The 13,620-nt window shown below is 36.7% G+C and overlaps 1 protein-coding gene across 1 annotated transcript in view; it reads right to left on the bottom strand.

Moving 5' to 3' along the window:
• Window positions 1-13,620, bottom strand: part of CFAP54 (cilia and flagella associated protein 54) — a 239,556-nt gene that overhangs the window by 31,835 nt on the left and 194,101 nt on the right. The window contains 1 exon segment of the mRNA XM_084878469.1: window positions 9,323-9,493. Coding sequence (XP_084734595.1) covers window positions 9,323-9,493 — 171 coding nt within the window.

Raw genomic sequence — 13,620 nt, 5'->3', positions numbered from 1 at the left:
AGCCTCCTCCCTGCTAGCGGAACCTCTTCCATTTTGCTCTCTGCTGAGATTAAATCATAAAAGATCTATGCTCAGGAACATTAGGTTCATGAGTGAGTGCTGAACTGGAGAACAATGGAATTAAGTGAGAACCTGTATTCTGAGCAAGAGAGATCCCCTTCCCCCTCTTCAGCCCCTTCCCAGAATGTATGAAACCAGACAGGAGTCTTAAAAAATCCTCTTACAGGAAATTGACCAAAGAAAAAAGACCTACAGAGATTGAAATCTCAGCATCCTCCAATGACACTGCTGGCTACTGCAATTACCCTGCAATGAAGCCTATAGATCATTAAGCCTGACTCGACATGCTTCTCGGTGTCTCCACACACGAATAATAGCCAACAGTCACTAGATGTGAAATGAAAAGGAACTTGGAGAATCAGTTATAAGACAGAGGGCAGAAGAAAACTTCAGTGGAACCATAATTAATTTCCTCAGAGAGAAGAAAGACAATATTGCATCTGTGAAACAAGAGCACAGTGCTATTAACATGAAGCAATAAAAGAGATGAGAAAGAGCTCTTAAAATTAAAAAAATATATATAATAATAACAACTTAATAATCAATAAAAGATTTGAAGAATATAAAGTAAGCCTACATTTAAAAACATAAATAGGGAGTATGAGAAAAGAAAACACTCAATCTCAAGAGAAATTCCAGAAGGTATAGATATAATCAGATTGAGAAAATTATCAAAGGAAAAGAATTTCCAATAACTGAAGAATATAGTTTCAAGATTGAAAGGGGAACCCAAACTATCTAACACAATGGATGAAAGACCCACACCCAGGCGGGTCCTGAGATTTCAGAAGCTCTGAGGAATCTTCCCGAGGCAAAAAGTCAAAGAACTAGAAATCAGGATGGATCAGACTTCTCAGAAGCAATGCAGGATTGCCAAACACAGCAGATCAATGTCTCCCACATTTTGAAGGGAAATAATTTTCATCCTAAAAGTTGATCCCTAAAAGAAAAAAGGAATTAAACATTAAAATTATGACCTTTTGTCAGACATTTCAGGTCTTTTTACTTCCTGTATCAATCTATCTGTTGCAGCCCTATTAGCATCTCAAGGGCCTGTAGTCATGCTATTGGCCACTGGCCACGCCTGAATGACATGTGCTAATAATTAATCTAGTCCTGTCTTAGGGTCTGAAACACACTGTGGGCCAGCCTGGGCCATCCTGCCAGAATTTTTTTTTTTTTTTTGCTTAGTTAGTAATGGAGCTAGATGTGTCTTATAAAGAAATCAATATTAAGAATTAGAGTACTTATTATAGGTTCCTGTTCCTATTTTTGTCACTGAAGTGTGGCATTGTTGCTCAGCTTATATGGACCTGTGCTTCCTGACCTGTAAGATGAGAGTATTGAACTAAGTTCACGCTTTCTTAGTTTCCTTTCAGATCTGACATTTGACTTGGGTGATACCAAGAGAAGTCAGAGAAGGTTTCCACTGTAGCTTACTATATATAAGCATCCTCTTAGGAACTCTGGATGCTCAAAACAGTGAGATAAGGTAGAATAAAGATAAAAATCCCAAGGGATCATCTTGAGACAAATTTGGACAGGCAATCAAACCTTTGGTTGCAGTCATATCTTGTTATTATTTTAAAAAATATTTTTATTGATTTTACAGAGGAAGGGAGAGGGAGAGAGAGATAGAAACATCAATGATGAGAGAGAACCATTGATCAGCTGCCTCCTGCATGCCCCCCTAATGGGGATCAAGCTCACAACACATGCATGTGTCCATGACTGGAATCGAACCTGGGAACCTTCAGTCTGCAGGCCAATGCTCTATCCATGGAGCCAAACCAGCTAGGACTAGTTATATCTTTTTAAGGCTCAGTTCTAGCTGTACATCTCTCTTACTTGTAACAGCCATTCTTGTCATTGTTGCTGCATTTCTTTGTGTATGTGTGTTTTCTTTTAAAAGCCCATGTCTGGGAGGTTCATGAAAATGCCAGTCCCTGAAAATCTTTCTGGTGTCTGTCCCTAGGAAATACTGAAATTGATCAAAAGATGTTTCATTTGTATGAAAGTTCTAGTGAAGAGCTTACAATGTGGTTCTACTATATTCTACTAATTTTGTCAAATAGGATCAGATAATTTCTACCCTCATACTTAACAAGTTATCAACTTAACTCTAAAGTATTATGGTATGAGATATTTAGCCTTCTGAATTATCTAAAAATTTTATATTGAAACTAATGAATTTCATATACTGGGGGTGGGGTGGGTTGGTTTCTCAGCCCAGCCTGTGCCTTCTCGCAGTCCTGGACCCTTTGAGAGATGTCCAACTGCCAGCTTAGGCCCGATCCCCATGATGTCCTGATCCCCCTGGGGATTGGGCCTAAACCGGTAGTTGACATCCCTCTTGACTACCCACCTGCTTACTCTTTACAGTTCACTGCTCCTTAAGCGCTGCTACAGTGCCACTTAAGCCTGGCTTCTGGCTGAATGGCACTTCCCCGTAGGAGCACACTGACCACCAGAAGGGCAGCTCTTGCATTGAGCATCTGCCCCCTGGTGGTCAGTGCACATCGTAGTGACTGATCATTCTGGTTGTTCCACTGTAACAGTTGCTTAGGCTTTTATTATATAGATCCCCAGTCCCAGGATTTCTACTCTGCTGCCACTAGCATCCATAGTTCCCACAGGCATTTCTGCTTCAGTGTGGTAGGTAAACTAAAGTGGACCGAGAAGATGAATTAAGAGATGTTAACTTACAGTGTTGTCCAATGACTGTCTAAATCCCTGGCAAGTCCAAAGCCCTAAGTCAGACATTAATTTCCATTACCATCCTTTCCAGAGGCTACACGTGCTTGCAGCCAGACCATGGTCTGAAAACTCCACACAGCACCTCTCTTAGGAATGCAGACTTGGAGTCAGACTGCTCTAGTCCTGACTTCATGCCAACTGGCATTCCTCCATCCTGTGTCTCAGTTTCTCTTCTATAAAACGGGGCTAATGATAGATAGAATCTACCCCAGAGAGTTGTTATGAAGTTAATAATAAGTAAAGGGCTTGGAACATAGTAAGTGTTCACTAATGCTATTCCCTTATGGGTTTCATGAGCTTCAGCCAGTTATTCAATATGAAACCAAAGGCCTATTAAAATGAGCAGTCGATGTATGCTTGAGTAAACCAGTATTTGAATAGTCAAACAAATTTCAGTGTTACCTTCCAAAAATATAGAATCTTAGGACTGAAAAGATCTAGCCTACCCAAGTCAGTATTTCCTGATTTTATTTTCTTTTTTCTTCTTTTCTTTTCTTTTTTTTAATTTTTTTGGCTGAAATTTATGGAAGCAACTACATCTTTTATCATGGCCCAAGAGATACATACTAATTGTCAAAGGGGGGAAAAAGGCCCTGAATGAAGAAATGGGAAAACCGTATGTTCTGATTCTTCGCTTGTGGCTTAAGAAAAATCACTCAAGCAACCTGTTTCAATCAGAATTTGTTACTTGGTGCTCTGCTTCTAATCTCTGTTTACACCAGTTTGTGCTTCCATGTTAATTGTCAGACATGGCTGTTGGTGGGTGAAACCGTGTTGTTCTAATTATGAACCGCAGATGTAGTCTTAGCATTAACTTCTCAGATCATCCTGTTCCAGATGGCTATCGGTGTGATATTTCTATGACCTTGTGAAATGAACTTTATAGTTGGTACTTTCTTCCTCATTTTTAAAAAACCAGCTGCTTGGGTAAACATTCTGCTTCCCAACTATGTAATCTCTCTCTCTCCATGCCCACTATGAATGGATGTACCCATGTCACGTTGTTGGTTCTCTTGCCAGCAAATAAGTAAATCCTGGCATATGCTGAAGAGTGACCTAAGACATTTCCTATTTTAACATGTCCATCATGAGACAACGGTTTCAGAAAACATTTTCACTTACTGAATGTGGTGCATGATGATATTTTTTTCTTGTATCTGATTTCTTTTTTAAAAATTACCATTCAGCACCCACCATAGTGACTCCATGACCCAGGGATATTTTCAGAACTATGATCTGAAAACGACGGCACTACATTTCTCAAAACAGATGATAGATTTATTATTTCAAAATGTATATGGGATATCTGGCAAAGATTTGACTTGGAATGGGGTGGAAAGGCAAGTACTTAAATAGCTTTAAATGTTCCTGGAAGTGTTGTCTTAAAGCTTCTCTTTTTGTATGAGTAAGAAGAAATATGTAATTGACCAAGAGTTAGCAGGGTCTCCAGCCTGAGGAAGCAGAATGGGGGGCGGGGTGCTAACTGGGAAAGGGTGCTGGAGAGCAGAGAGAGGTACGCCCAGGAGGTTCGCAGCCTAATAGGAGTCACAGGTGTCAAAGGAGCAGCAGAAGCTACCAGAGGCACTGCTGGAGGGGACAGCACTCAAGAGCTGAGAAATGCAGAAACAGGCCAGTGCAGAAAACAAAAAAATAAATACATAAATAATGATGTTAAACAGGGCAAAACTTATAGGTTTTATGGGGAAAAGCCCGAGGCTCTTCTTAGAGAGCAAAGCAATAAAAGGAATTCTTGTCATAAAAAGTTCCTCTGTAAAATCTGTAGTGACCAACAGCTCCATTTTTAAAAGCTTGACCTCTCTTCAAGACATTTCTAGAATCTGAATCACTCTTCAATCTCCAAGAGTTTAAGGACTGATATTGAACTTGCTCCCCAACACATGCCTCCCTCTCCTCCTGCCCCTCAGTTAGCTCTATTACAAATGTGTAGCCATGCATATGGACACAGATATCGTAGACATAAAAAAAGGTAAATATATTAGGTATTAAAATAAGGAGTTACATGTGTGATACAAATTTGTTAGGAACATTTACAAGCAAACTAAGTTTTTTTTTCTGCCAATTTGCTATGAACTTTAATTTTGCTGCTTAGGCACAGTTTATTCTCTTTTCTGTACAAGGTAGTTAGCTATTGTAAAAACTCTATAAAGAGATATTGTTGCTAATCTTTAAAAGGTGCTTCTAAATAATGTTTAGCAAGTCTATTACATAAATATTTAAAGTTGTCAAACTTTAAAACAGCAAAATAATTTGATATAATAAATGACAATTACTATTTATTGAGGTTAAGTGGTTACATAGTTATCTCTAAATTACAGATGAAGGTAACCATGCTAAGAAAAGTCAGCTAATATACTGAAGTTCAAAACATTATTAAGTGACAGAGCTGGAATTCAAATCCAGGCCATTTGGTTCTAAACCATTACACTAATGTGAGCAAAATAAATAAATAAATAAATAAATATTCCCAGTCAAACTTTGTAAAGACAAAAAGAATATTAAATAACAACAAGCAAAGAAAGTCAGAACACTTTTAAAGCAACAACTGTCTGATTCTCAACAGCAGCAATATAAAAGAGTAGATGACATTTTCCATATACTGAAATAAATTCATTTCCAATCTTGAATTCTCTATTCTATAAAAACTTATTTCACAAATAAATGTAAGACAATAACATTTATCAGGCAAACAAAAATTAAGAGTGCTTGCCTCCAGAAGAGCCCAACCAAAGAACATTCCATAGTTCATACTTGTACAAAAATAAAGAAAAAAGATCCTAGATTGGAATGTCTAAAATGCAATAAAACATTAAAAAAACAAACAAAGCAAATAATGAATATGTACAAAAATATACAGGAAAACAACTTGTACAAAACTACTTTAAAATAATACTATTTGGGGTTGAAAATGCATGGTAATCTATATACATAAGGAGCCAAAGTCCGTAATGCCCAGAACAACCAAAGGCTCGAACAAACACCAGAAGTCAGTCCTACAGTCAGTGCTGGGTCAGCAAGGTGGAAGTCAGTCCTGGCAACCCAGCATGGACTGCCATGCTGCGGACACCTTAGTGATCCAGCACTGACTGCCAAGGGGGCTGCGATCAGGCCCTGAGAGAAAAGCAGGGTCTGATCGCAGCCCTCATGGCAGTCAGTGCTGGGTCAGCATGGCAGAAGTCAGTCTTGCAGTTAGTGAACATAAGGTCAATTAATATCTCTTTGAGAGGACTTGAGAATATAAAATTTAGTGTAGAGCAATTACTTACATTATTTCACATAAAACTCTCTTCAATTAAGATATTTTCCTTTATTTAAAATGTATCGTTGTTGTTGAAAGTATTACACATGTCCCTTTGTTTTAGTTCCCCCGCCCCCACATTGATCTCCATGTTGCACCCGCCGCTTCCAGGCCTTTGCTAGACTATTGTCTGTGTCCATGGGCTATTCCTATCTCATACATAAAAAGATTTAGAGGAAATAAAATAAAAGATATGCCAGGTAAATACTGGACAGAAGAGCTGAAGTTGCTGCATGAATACTGGATACAGGCTTGAAGCCAAAACACAACTCATGAGATAAAGTTATTCATTATAACATAACAAAAGGTTCCTTTCACTGAAGAGATATGATAGTTCCCAATACTTATACACATAATAGAACAGTGTGTGGGTTCAGAATGAGCCTCACCAACATGTGTCTCAGTGGTATGCAGATTTTGAGCTAAGGACAATTTTAGCTTCAGGCCCAAGTGAAAATTCTGCCCCCTCCCTTTAACTACCTAAAAAAAACAAAAATAAACAAACAAAAAAAAAAAACTGAATTAGAGGCTTTGCCCATAATAAGACATTATCCTATATTAAAAATGGCTAATATGCAAATTGACTGAACAGCAGAACCACGGGTGCTATGACATGCACTGACCACCAGGGGGCAGATGCTCAAGCAGGAGCTGTCCCCTGGTGGTCAGTGTGCTCTCATAGGGGGAGCACTGCTCAGCTAGAAGCTGTGTTCAAGGCTGGCTAGCGCAGTAACAGTGGTAGGATAGGGAGCAGTCCTAAGCCATCAGTCGGACATCCCCTGAGGGCTCCTGGACTGCGAGAGAGTGCAGTCCAGGCTGAGGGATCCTCCTCTAAGTGCACGAATTTTGTGCACCAGGCCTCTAGTATCATATAAGCCTTTAGAGGGGTAAAAACATTTATTAACTTTAGACTATGTTAAGTATGTATGTTGTCCTGACAGTACCCATTATAAGCACAGAAAAGGAGTAAATAATTTCAAAACTCACATAGAAACAAATTAATGATAAAAAATAATCAATCCAAAAGAAAAGAAAATTAAAAACAGAAAATCTAAGACAAGTAAAAACACAAAGTAACATTGTAGATTTAAAATATTAGTATTTATATTAAATGTAAATGTATTAATATCTCCAATCAAAATAAAATATTGTTAAATTGTCTCTAGAAATATTTAGAGACATAGTGGATTTAAAAAGATAATATTAATGCATACCTCTTATTTAATAACAAAATTAAAACGTAACTACACAAAAGGGTTGAAAGTAAAAGGTTGGAAAAGATACATTGAAAATAATTCCACAAGAAAGCTATTTTCCTCCAATAACATTGAATAAAACAGAGTTTATGAGGAAAACTCCACATTATTACAAAAAGGCTATGAGTCACTTCACAATGATAACATTTTCAATTCACCAAGAAGATAACAATTAGCAATCAGACTGTACCTAAGAATACACCCAAAGATGGGGTAAAGCAAAATTTGACAGAACTACAAAGGAACAGTAGATGACAACAATCACTGTGAGAGACTTAAACATACTTCTTTTAGCAATTTATTCAAAAGAAATAAAAAGATATAAACAAAAATATAAAATCAGCAAGAATATAGAATATTTGAACAAGGCTAACCAAGCTGACCTTTGAGATATATATGAACAACTGCCTCAACAACTGAGGAGCACCACATTCTTTTTAAGAGAAATGGAATATTTACATAATAAACTCTTTCCTGGATGAAAAAGCAAGTTTCAACAAATATCAATCATACAGAGCACATTTTACTACCTCAGAGCAACATAATTTAGGAAAAAGTAAAAAACAATAACCAGAAACACTCATGTAGTTCAGAATTTAAGAAACACATGTTGAAATGGTTCATGAGTCAAAGAAGAAATCATAAAAATTGAAAAACGATTTTTAACTGAATGATGATAATACTATGAAAATGTGTAGGATAAATCCAAAGCAATGTTTAGAGAGAAATTTATGGCCTTAAAATGCATATATTAGGAAAGAAAGGAATGAATATTGAGCTAAACAGCTATCTCAAGAAGTCAGTAGTTAGGATGGTAAAGTAGTATATATTGATTAATAAAATAAAACTAACCAATAAGAACCTTTGGTGACAATGATCAAGAAAAAGTACACAAATAGCCAATGTACAAAATGAAAAGGGGCAATTCACTACAAACATAGTGGATTAAAAATGATAAAAATTTTGAATAAAATGGGGAAATTCCTGGAAAAAGCAACTTAAACAAAACTAATTCAAAATAGAAAACCTAAATGTTCTATAAATAGAGGTTTGGCATAATTACTAATTATTAGAACATATCTTGTCCCAAACAGAACTGTTACCAACTCTGAACCAGTACATTAGTAAAGACTAGTGCTTAACAACTACTTCTAACTATTGAGAATTATATCACTAGTCTTATTTTTTCACACACACACACACACACACACACACACACACACACTCACACACAGCTAAGAACAAATGGCTTTCCTGATGTGGTCTTACCAAATATTTGAAGTAAAGGTTACTACAAATTTCACCAGGAAGAGAAAAACATGATTATATTTATCAACACATTTTTATGAGTCTGGCAAAAGCTTGAAACAAAATAGTATCTCGCAATGACAGTATGAAAAGGAAAATTTATAGCCCAATATTACTCTTGAGAACAGTGGCGAAAATCCAATACAAAACATAGTAAAAACTGAATCCAGTAAAATTAATACATTATGACCAATTCAAGTTTATTTCAGAAACACAAGGTTGATTTAGCATTTTAAAAAATACATTAACATATTATAAGACAAAAATCACAAAGTCATCTTAATAGACCCAGTAAAATATTCATGATGAAAATCCTTAGCAAAGTGTCAGTAGAAAAAAAGACTTCCTTAAATGTGATAAAGAGTAATTACAAAAAAAAAAAAAAAAAAAAGTCAAACATTATATAATGGTGACACCTTGGAAAATTTCCCCTTAAGATTAGGCAAAAGGAAAATGATCTCAGCTTGAAGACTTTCCTAGGATTTTCTTGGTCAGATTTATTCTATTAGACAAGATAGGTTCTATATTGCTGTGTTTTTCAGTCTGTATCAGAGGACATTTTCTACTCTGAACGTTAACCATTATCTCTAAATGTAAGATTCAGCTTTGTAATTATGTTTCTTACCATAGGTTCTACTTCCCTTGGAGGTCTTTCCAGGGGAGGGATGTACCATTGAAAGCAAAGCTCTTTGCTTAAAGCTTGTATTGCCATATCTGATGAAACCGACTCCATAGTACTTTGGCTGGAAATCAACTTTAATGATAAAATGGAATTTATGGAACTGTCACGAGGCCCCTGGGGAGCAAACCAAAACGTCAGTTTAATTGCTGGTAATGAATTCATTCACTATTTCAAACATTCATTTCATACATTCAACATGGGCTACATTGGATAAATCTGGGAATTGTTTCAGCTTTTGTTATAGATGTGGATCTTAAAACTGTACCTGGTTACCATGGAGAGGGTTCTCCTTTAGAATAAACTGGTGAATATAATAGAATCAGGGGCATATAAAGAGAGCTGACTGACAATACTCAGGGGGAAAGGGGTGTGGGGGTGTGGGAAGAGACTGAACAAAAATTGTACCCCTATGGATGAGGACAGTGGCGGGGGGGGGGGGGTGTAAGGGCAGAGGGTTGGGTGGGAACTGGATGGAGGGGAGCTATGGGGGGAAAGGGAGGAACAATTGTAATAATCTGAACAATAAAGATTTGTTCTTTTTTTAAAAAAAAGAAAAATATGCTTTGAAACCCAGAGGACTCAATAAATGTTTTCTACTTTGTTTTTGTTTTTTTTAAAATATATTTTATTGATTTTTTTTTTTTTTTTTTTTTTTTTTCAGAGAGGAAGGGAGAGGGACCGAGAGTTAGAAACATTGATGAGAGAGGAACATCAACCAGCTGCCTCCTGCACATCTCCTACCAGGGATGTGCCCACAACCAAGGTACATGCCCTTGACCAGAATCAAACCTGGGACCCTTTAGTCCACAGGCCGACTCTGTACCCACTGAGCCAAACCGGTTTCAGCAAATGTTTTCCACTTTTTGATGAGCCTCCCAAATTAAAGATCTAGAAATGAAATTTCCATGCCATCATTTCACTCTCAAGGTCACCATGGATTCTAAGAACATCCTCTTCTACATTTTTTCTGATTTATTTACTAGAGAATTTACTGCAAGTATGATCATCATTTATTATCTGTTCCCAATAGCATTTTTTTGCAGTGCCATAGCAAAATAAGATATAGCTTTTGCTCTAAAATGTTAAATCCATTGTTCTCATTCCCTTTGTAAATCTGGACCCAGTTTCTTTAATTAAACTTTGTCCCTGAATCAAAAGTTTTCAAGAATCGTAAATGCTAGAATGTAATTGGCAATTTCACAAATTATTAGGTTTTTTTTTAAGTTGACTGATATCAACAAAATAAGTCTAGCCAGAGAGATGATAATAGTGTTAATACTATCTGAAGCCTAAAAAGAACCTTCTTCAATGGAGTGTGAACTAATTTCAAAATTAACTTCTTGTTATTTCCAATATTACATCATGGTGGTGGGGACGCAATTCTCCCACCCTCGTGACACCAAAGTTATTTCAAGGCTCGGTGACCAAGGAGAACATGTCAGTGGCCAGAAAACATGCCTGTTGTTTCTATAAGGCTTTGTACCTTCCCTTATTTCTGAGCATATTCAAGATACAAGGCTGTCAATGCAAGTCTTCAAAATAAAATAAAGAGAGAAATAAAGACATTGACCTTTCAAGTTGTCTACTGATAAAAGAAAAAAAATGTGTCTTGACTGAAAGGTAATATTACAATAAATGTGAAAACTTCAAAAATGTCTAGAAATGATCATAAAAGGATATGATAAGCCAGAATCCTCACTTGTTAGCACTATGATACTAAAAGCACAATCAAAATATACAACAATCAAAAGTATCAGAGTTAAATAATCATTCTAAAGTGCTTAATTAAGATTAATTCTGCCCGGTTGGTGTGGCAATGGTTGAGCCTTGACCAATGAACCAGGAGGGCATGGCTGATTTGGGTCAGGGCACATGCCCAGGTTGCAGGCTCGATCCCCAATGTGGGATCTTCAGGAGGCAGCCGATCAATGATTCTCCCTCATCATTGATGTTTCTATCTCTCCTGCTCCCTTCTTCTCTGAAATCAACAAAAACATATTTTTTAAAAAAATTAATTCTATGTCAGGCAGTTCACCAAAAGAATCAGATAAACAATTGAGTCACAAAAATAATTTATCATATTTTTCATATCTGCATGTCTTTCAGGGGTCTGATAACTCTTTCAGCAAAGAAATTATATTTAATAACTAGCTAAATGGAGAAAATAATCAAGTAGCTTTCTCTTTAATATATACATGCTTATTGGCATTGGCATGAAGGTCTAGCAATAGAGAATTTTAACAGAAATCATTATCAAAATAGGCATGTAACTTTCCAGTATCTTTAAAAACATTATCTAGCTGCTAATGGGATTAATTACATCTGGTAATAGATGAGATATACTATATGAACTGAGTCCTTTGCTATGTTTGATTTATTCTTTGAAAGGAATGAAATTCAGACCTGCCAGGAAAACTCTTGTTTGCCACAGTTCTATACACAACAAATCACTTTCCACAAATATTTGACCTTCCACAGATTGTCACAGGCTCAGTCTAAACATGGGTAATTCAGCATTGTGCACAATTTTAATCAGATCCTTCTGGGGGGAACTTTTAACCCGATTTGTGTGGCACCTTTGTCCATCACACAGCTTCAACAGACCTTACAACATGCAGACCGGCAAAACTGAGGGGCAGGACACACAGCGAGGACAGTTCTGATAAGGCATCTACTCCTTCCTGGGGGTGGGGGGGAGGGCGGGTAAGCAGATTTAAGTAGCAAATCATGGAAGGAGCTTGCTTGAAACAGTCTCCAGAATGATTAAAGGCTCAAAAAAAAAAAAAAATTGTCATTACAAAAACCAACCAAGCTTGGAGTTTATTTTTTTTTTAAATCTAAAAGTCTTTGTGCGTTAGCTGTCTCCCCCAGTGAAACAAACACATGATTAGGTGGCTTACACCTGTCAGCCAAGCAGCAGTGAGTGATCCCCAGCTGACTATCCTGATAACATTGCTGCCACTAGCGATGTCTCATGTAGCTACAATGTATTCAGGGCTGTACATTGGAGCATGTCCTGAGGAACTGAGCAATGAAAGGCTGCCTTTACTACCAAAACACTCAAGCAGAGCTCCTTTCAGAAGAGTGTTGAAGAAGTCACACATACTAGTTTCCAAACTCCTGTAAAATATTCACATGAATGTACCTGTTTACACTACAGTTCTGACCCTTCGCATTCTCTGGCCCCTACTCCAAACGCCTGAGGCACCTGGACACTAGAATCCTCAAAGGCAGTCTCAGTTCCCAGGGGGGTCGGGGAATGAATCAGAATCTGGTGTTCGCTGGAAACCATTTCATCCCACTATCTCTTGCTTCCATCCCTGGAGAAGTCCAGGCATTGACATCACATCCTTGCCCTTACCATCTCCTCTCATTCATCTCTTGATTGATGAATTATATCTACCCTTTCCTTCCCATTTCTGAGATCATGCACTTTATCATCTCTCTTAGATAACTCTCTTTCATCTCTCCTTTGCCAATCTGCCCTACCCACTATTCACAAAATAACTAATAGATTTAAATTGTTACATTCCATCTGCTACTAATCCTGCCATTTTCTCTTTCAAAAAATCCATGAAGTTCTGAGATTTTCTTCTGTTCTAACTATACCAATGCTTCTCTGCTACCCCAACAAACAATGTGCAAGGAGGAAGCCTTATTGATTTCTCTTTCTCTGCCAACTAGGACTACCTGGTATACTGTTAGTATTCAGCATATGTTTGCTGAAGATACCAAACTGCAAACACACATTTCTACTTTCAATACAACCCTATACTTTTCAGTATCTTCCAATCCATCTATTTTGGTAGCTTATTGAAACATTACTATTATTCAAAACCCTAGAAGCTTTAAAAAATAAAAAAAATAAAACTTCATTTATACTCTCTTTATTTCTCTTCAATAGGTAACTTAAAAAAAAATTCCACATTACATATTTTGGGAAAGTCCATACAAGGTAATAACATTTTGAAAAAAACCAACAACAAACTTTAAACTTTTAATTTATTTTAAAAATTTACCCTACTTACTCACATGTATGATTCTTAAAAAGTACACACAATGAATGATTTTTATTATGTATTAAAAAAACAAAGAAATTGGGCAAGGACTTATGAACTGTCAGCCTAGCATTCTTCATATAGCTATAATATTGAAATTTGTGTGACTTCTTAGCAACATGACTGCCAAATATATGTTATTTGCAGGAATAAAGAAAATTCTGAGGCATTCTGAAGATTTAT

The sequence above is a fragment of the Pipistrellus hanaki genome (assembly GCF_964339955.1).
Source record: "Pipistrellus hanaki genome assembly, chromosome: 3".
Taxonomy (NCBI): domain Eukaryota; kingdom Metazoa; phylum Chordata; class Mammalia; order Chiroptera; family Vespertilionidae; genus Pipistrellus; species Pipistrellus hanaki.
This window is presented reverse-complemented; position numbering and strand designations above follow the sequence as displayed.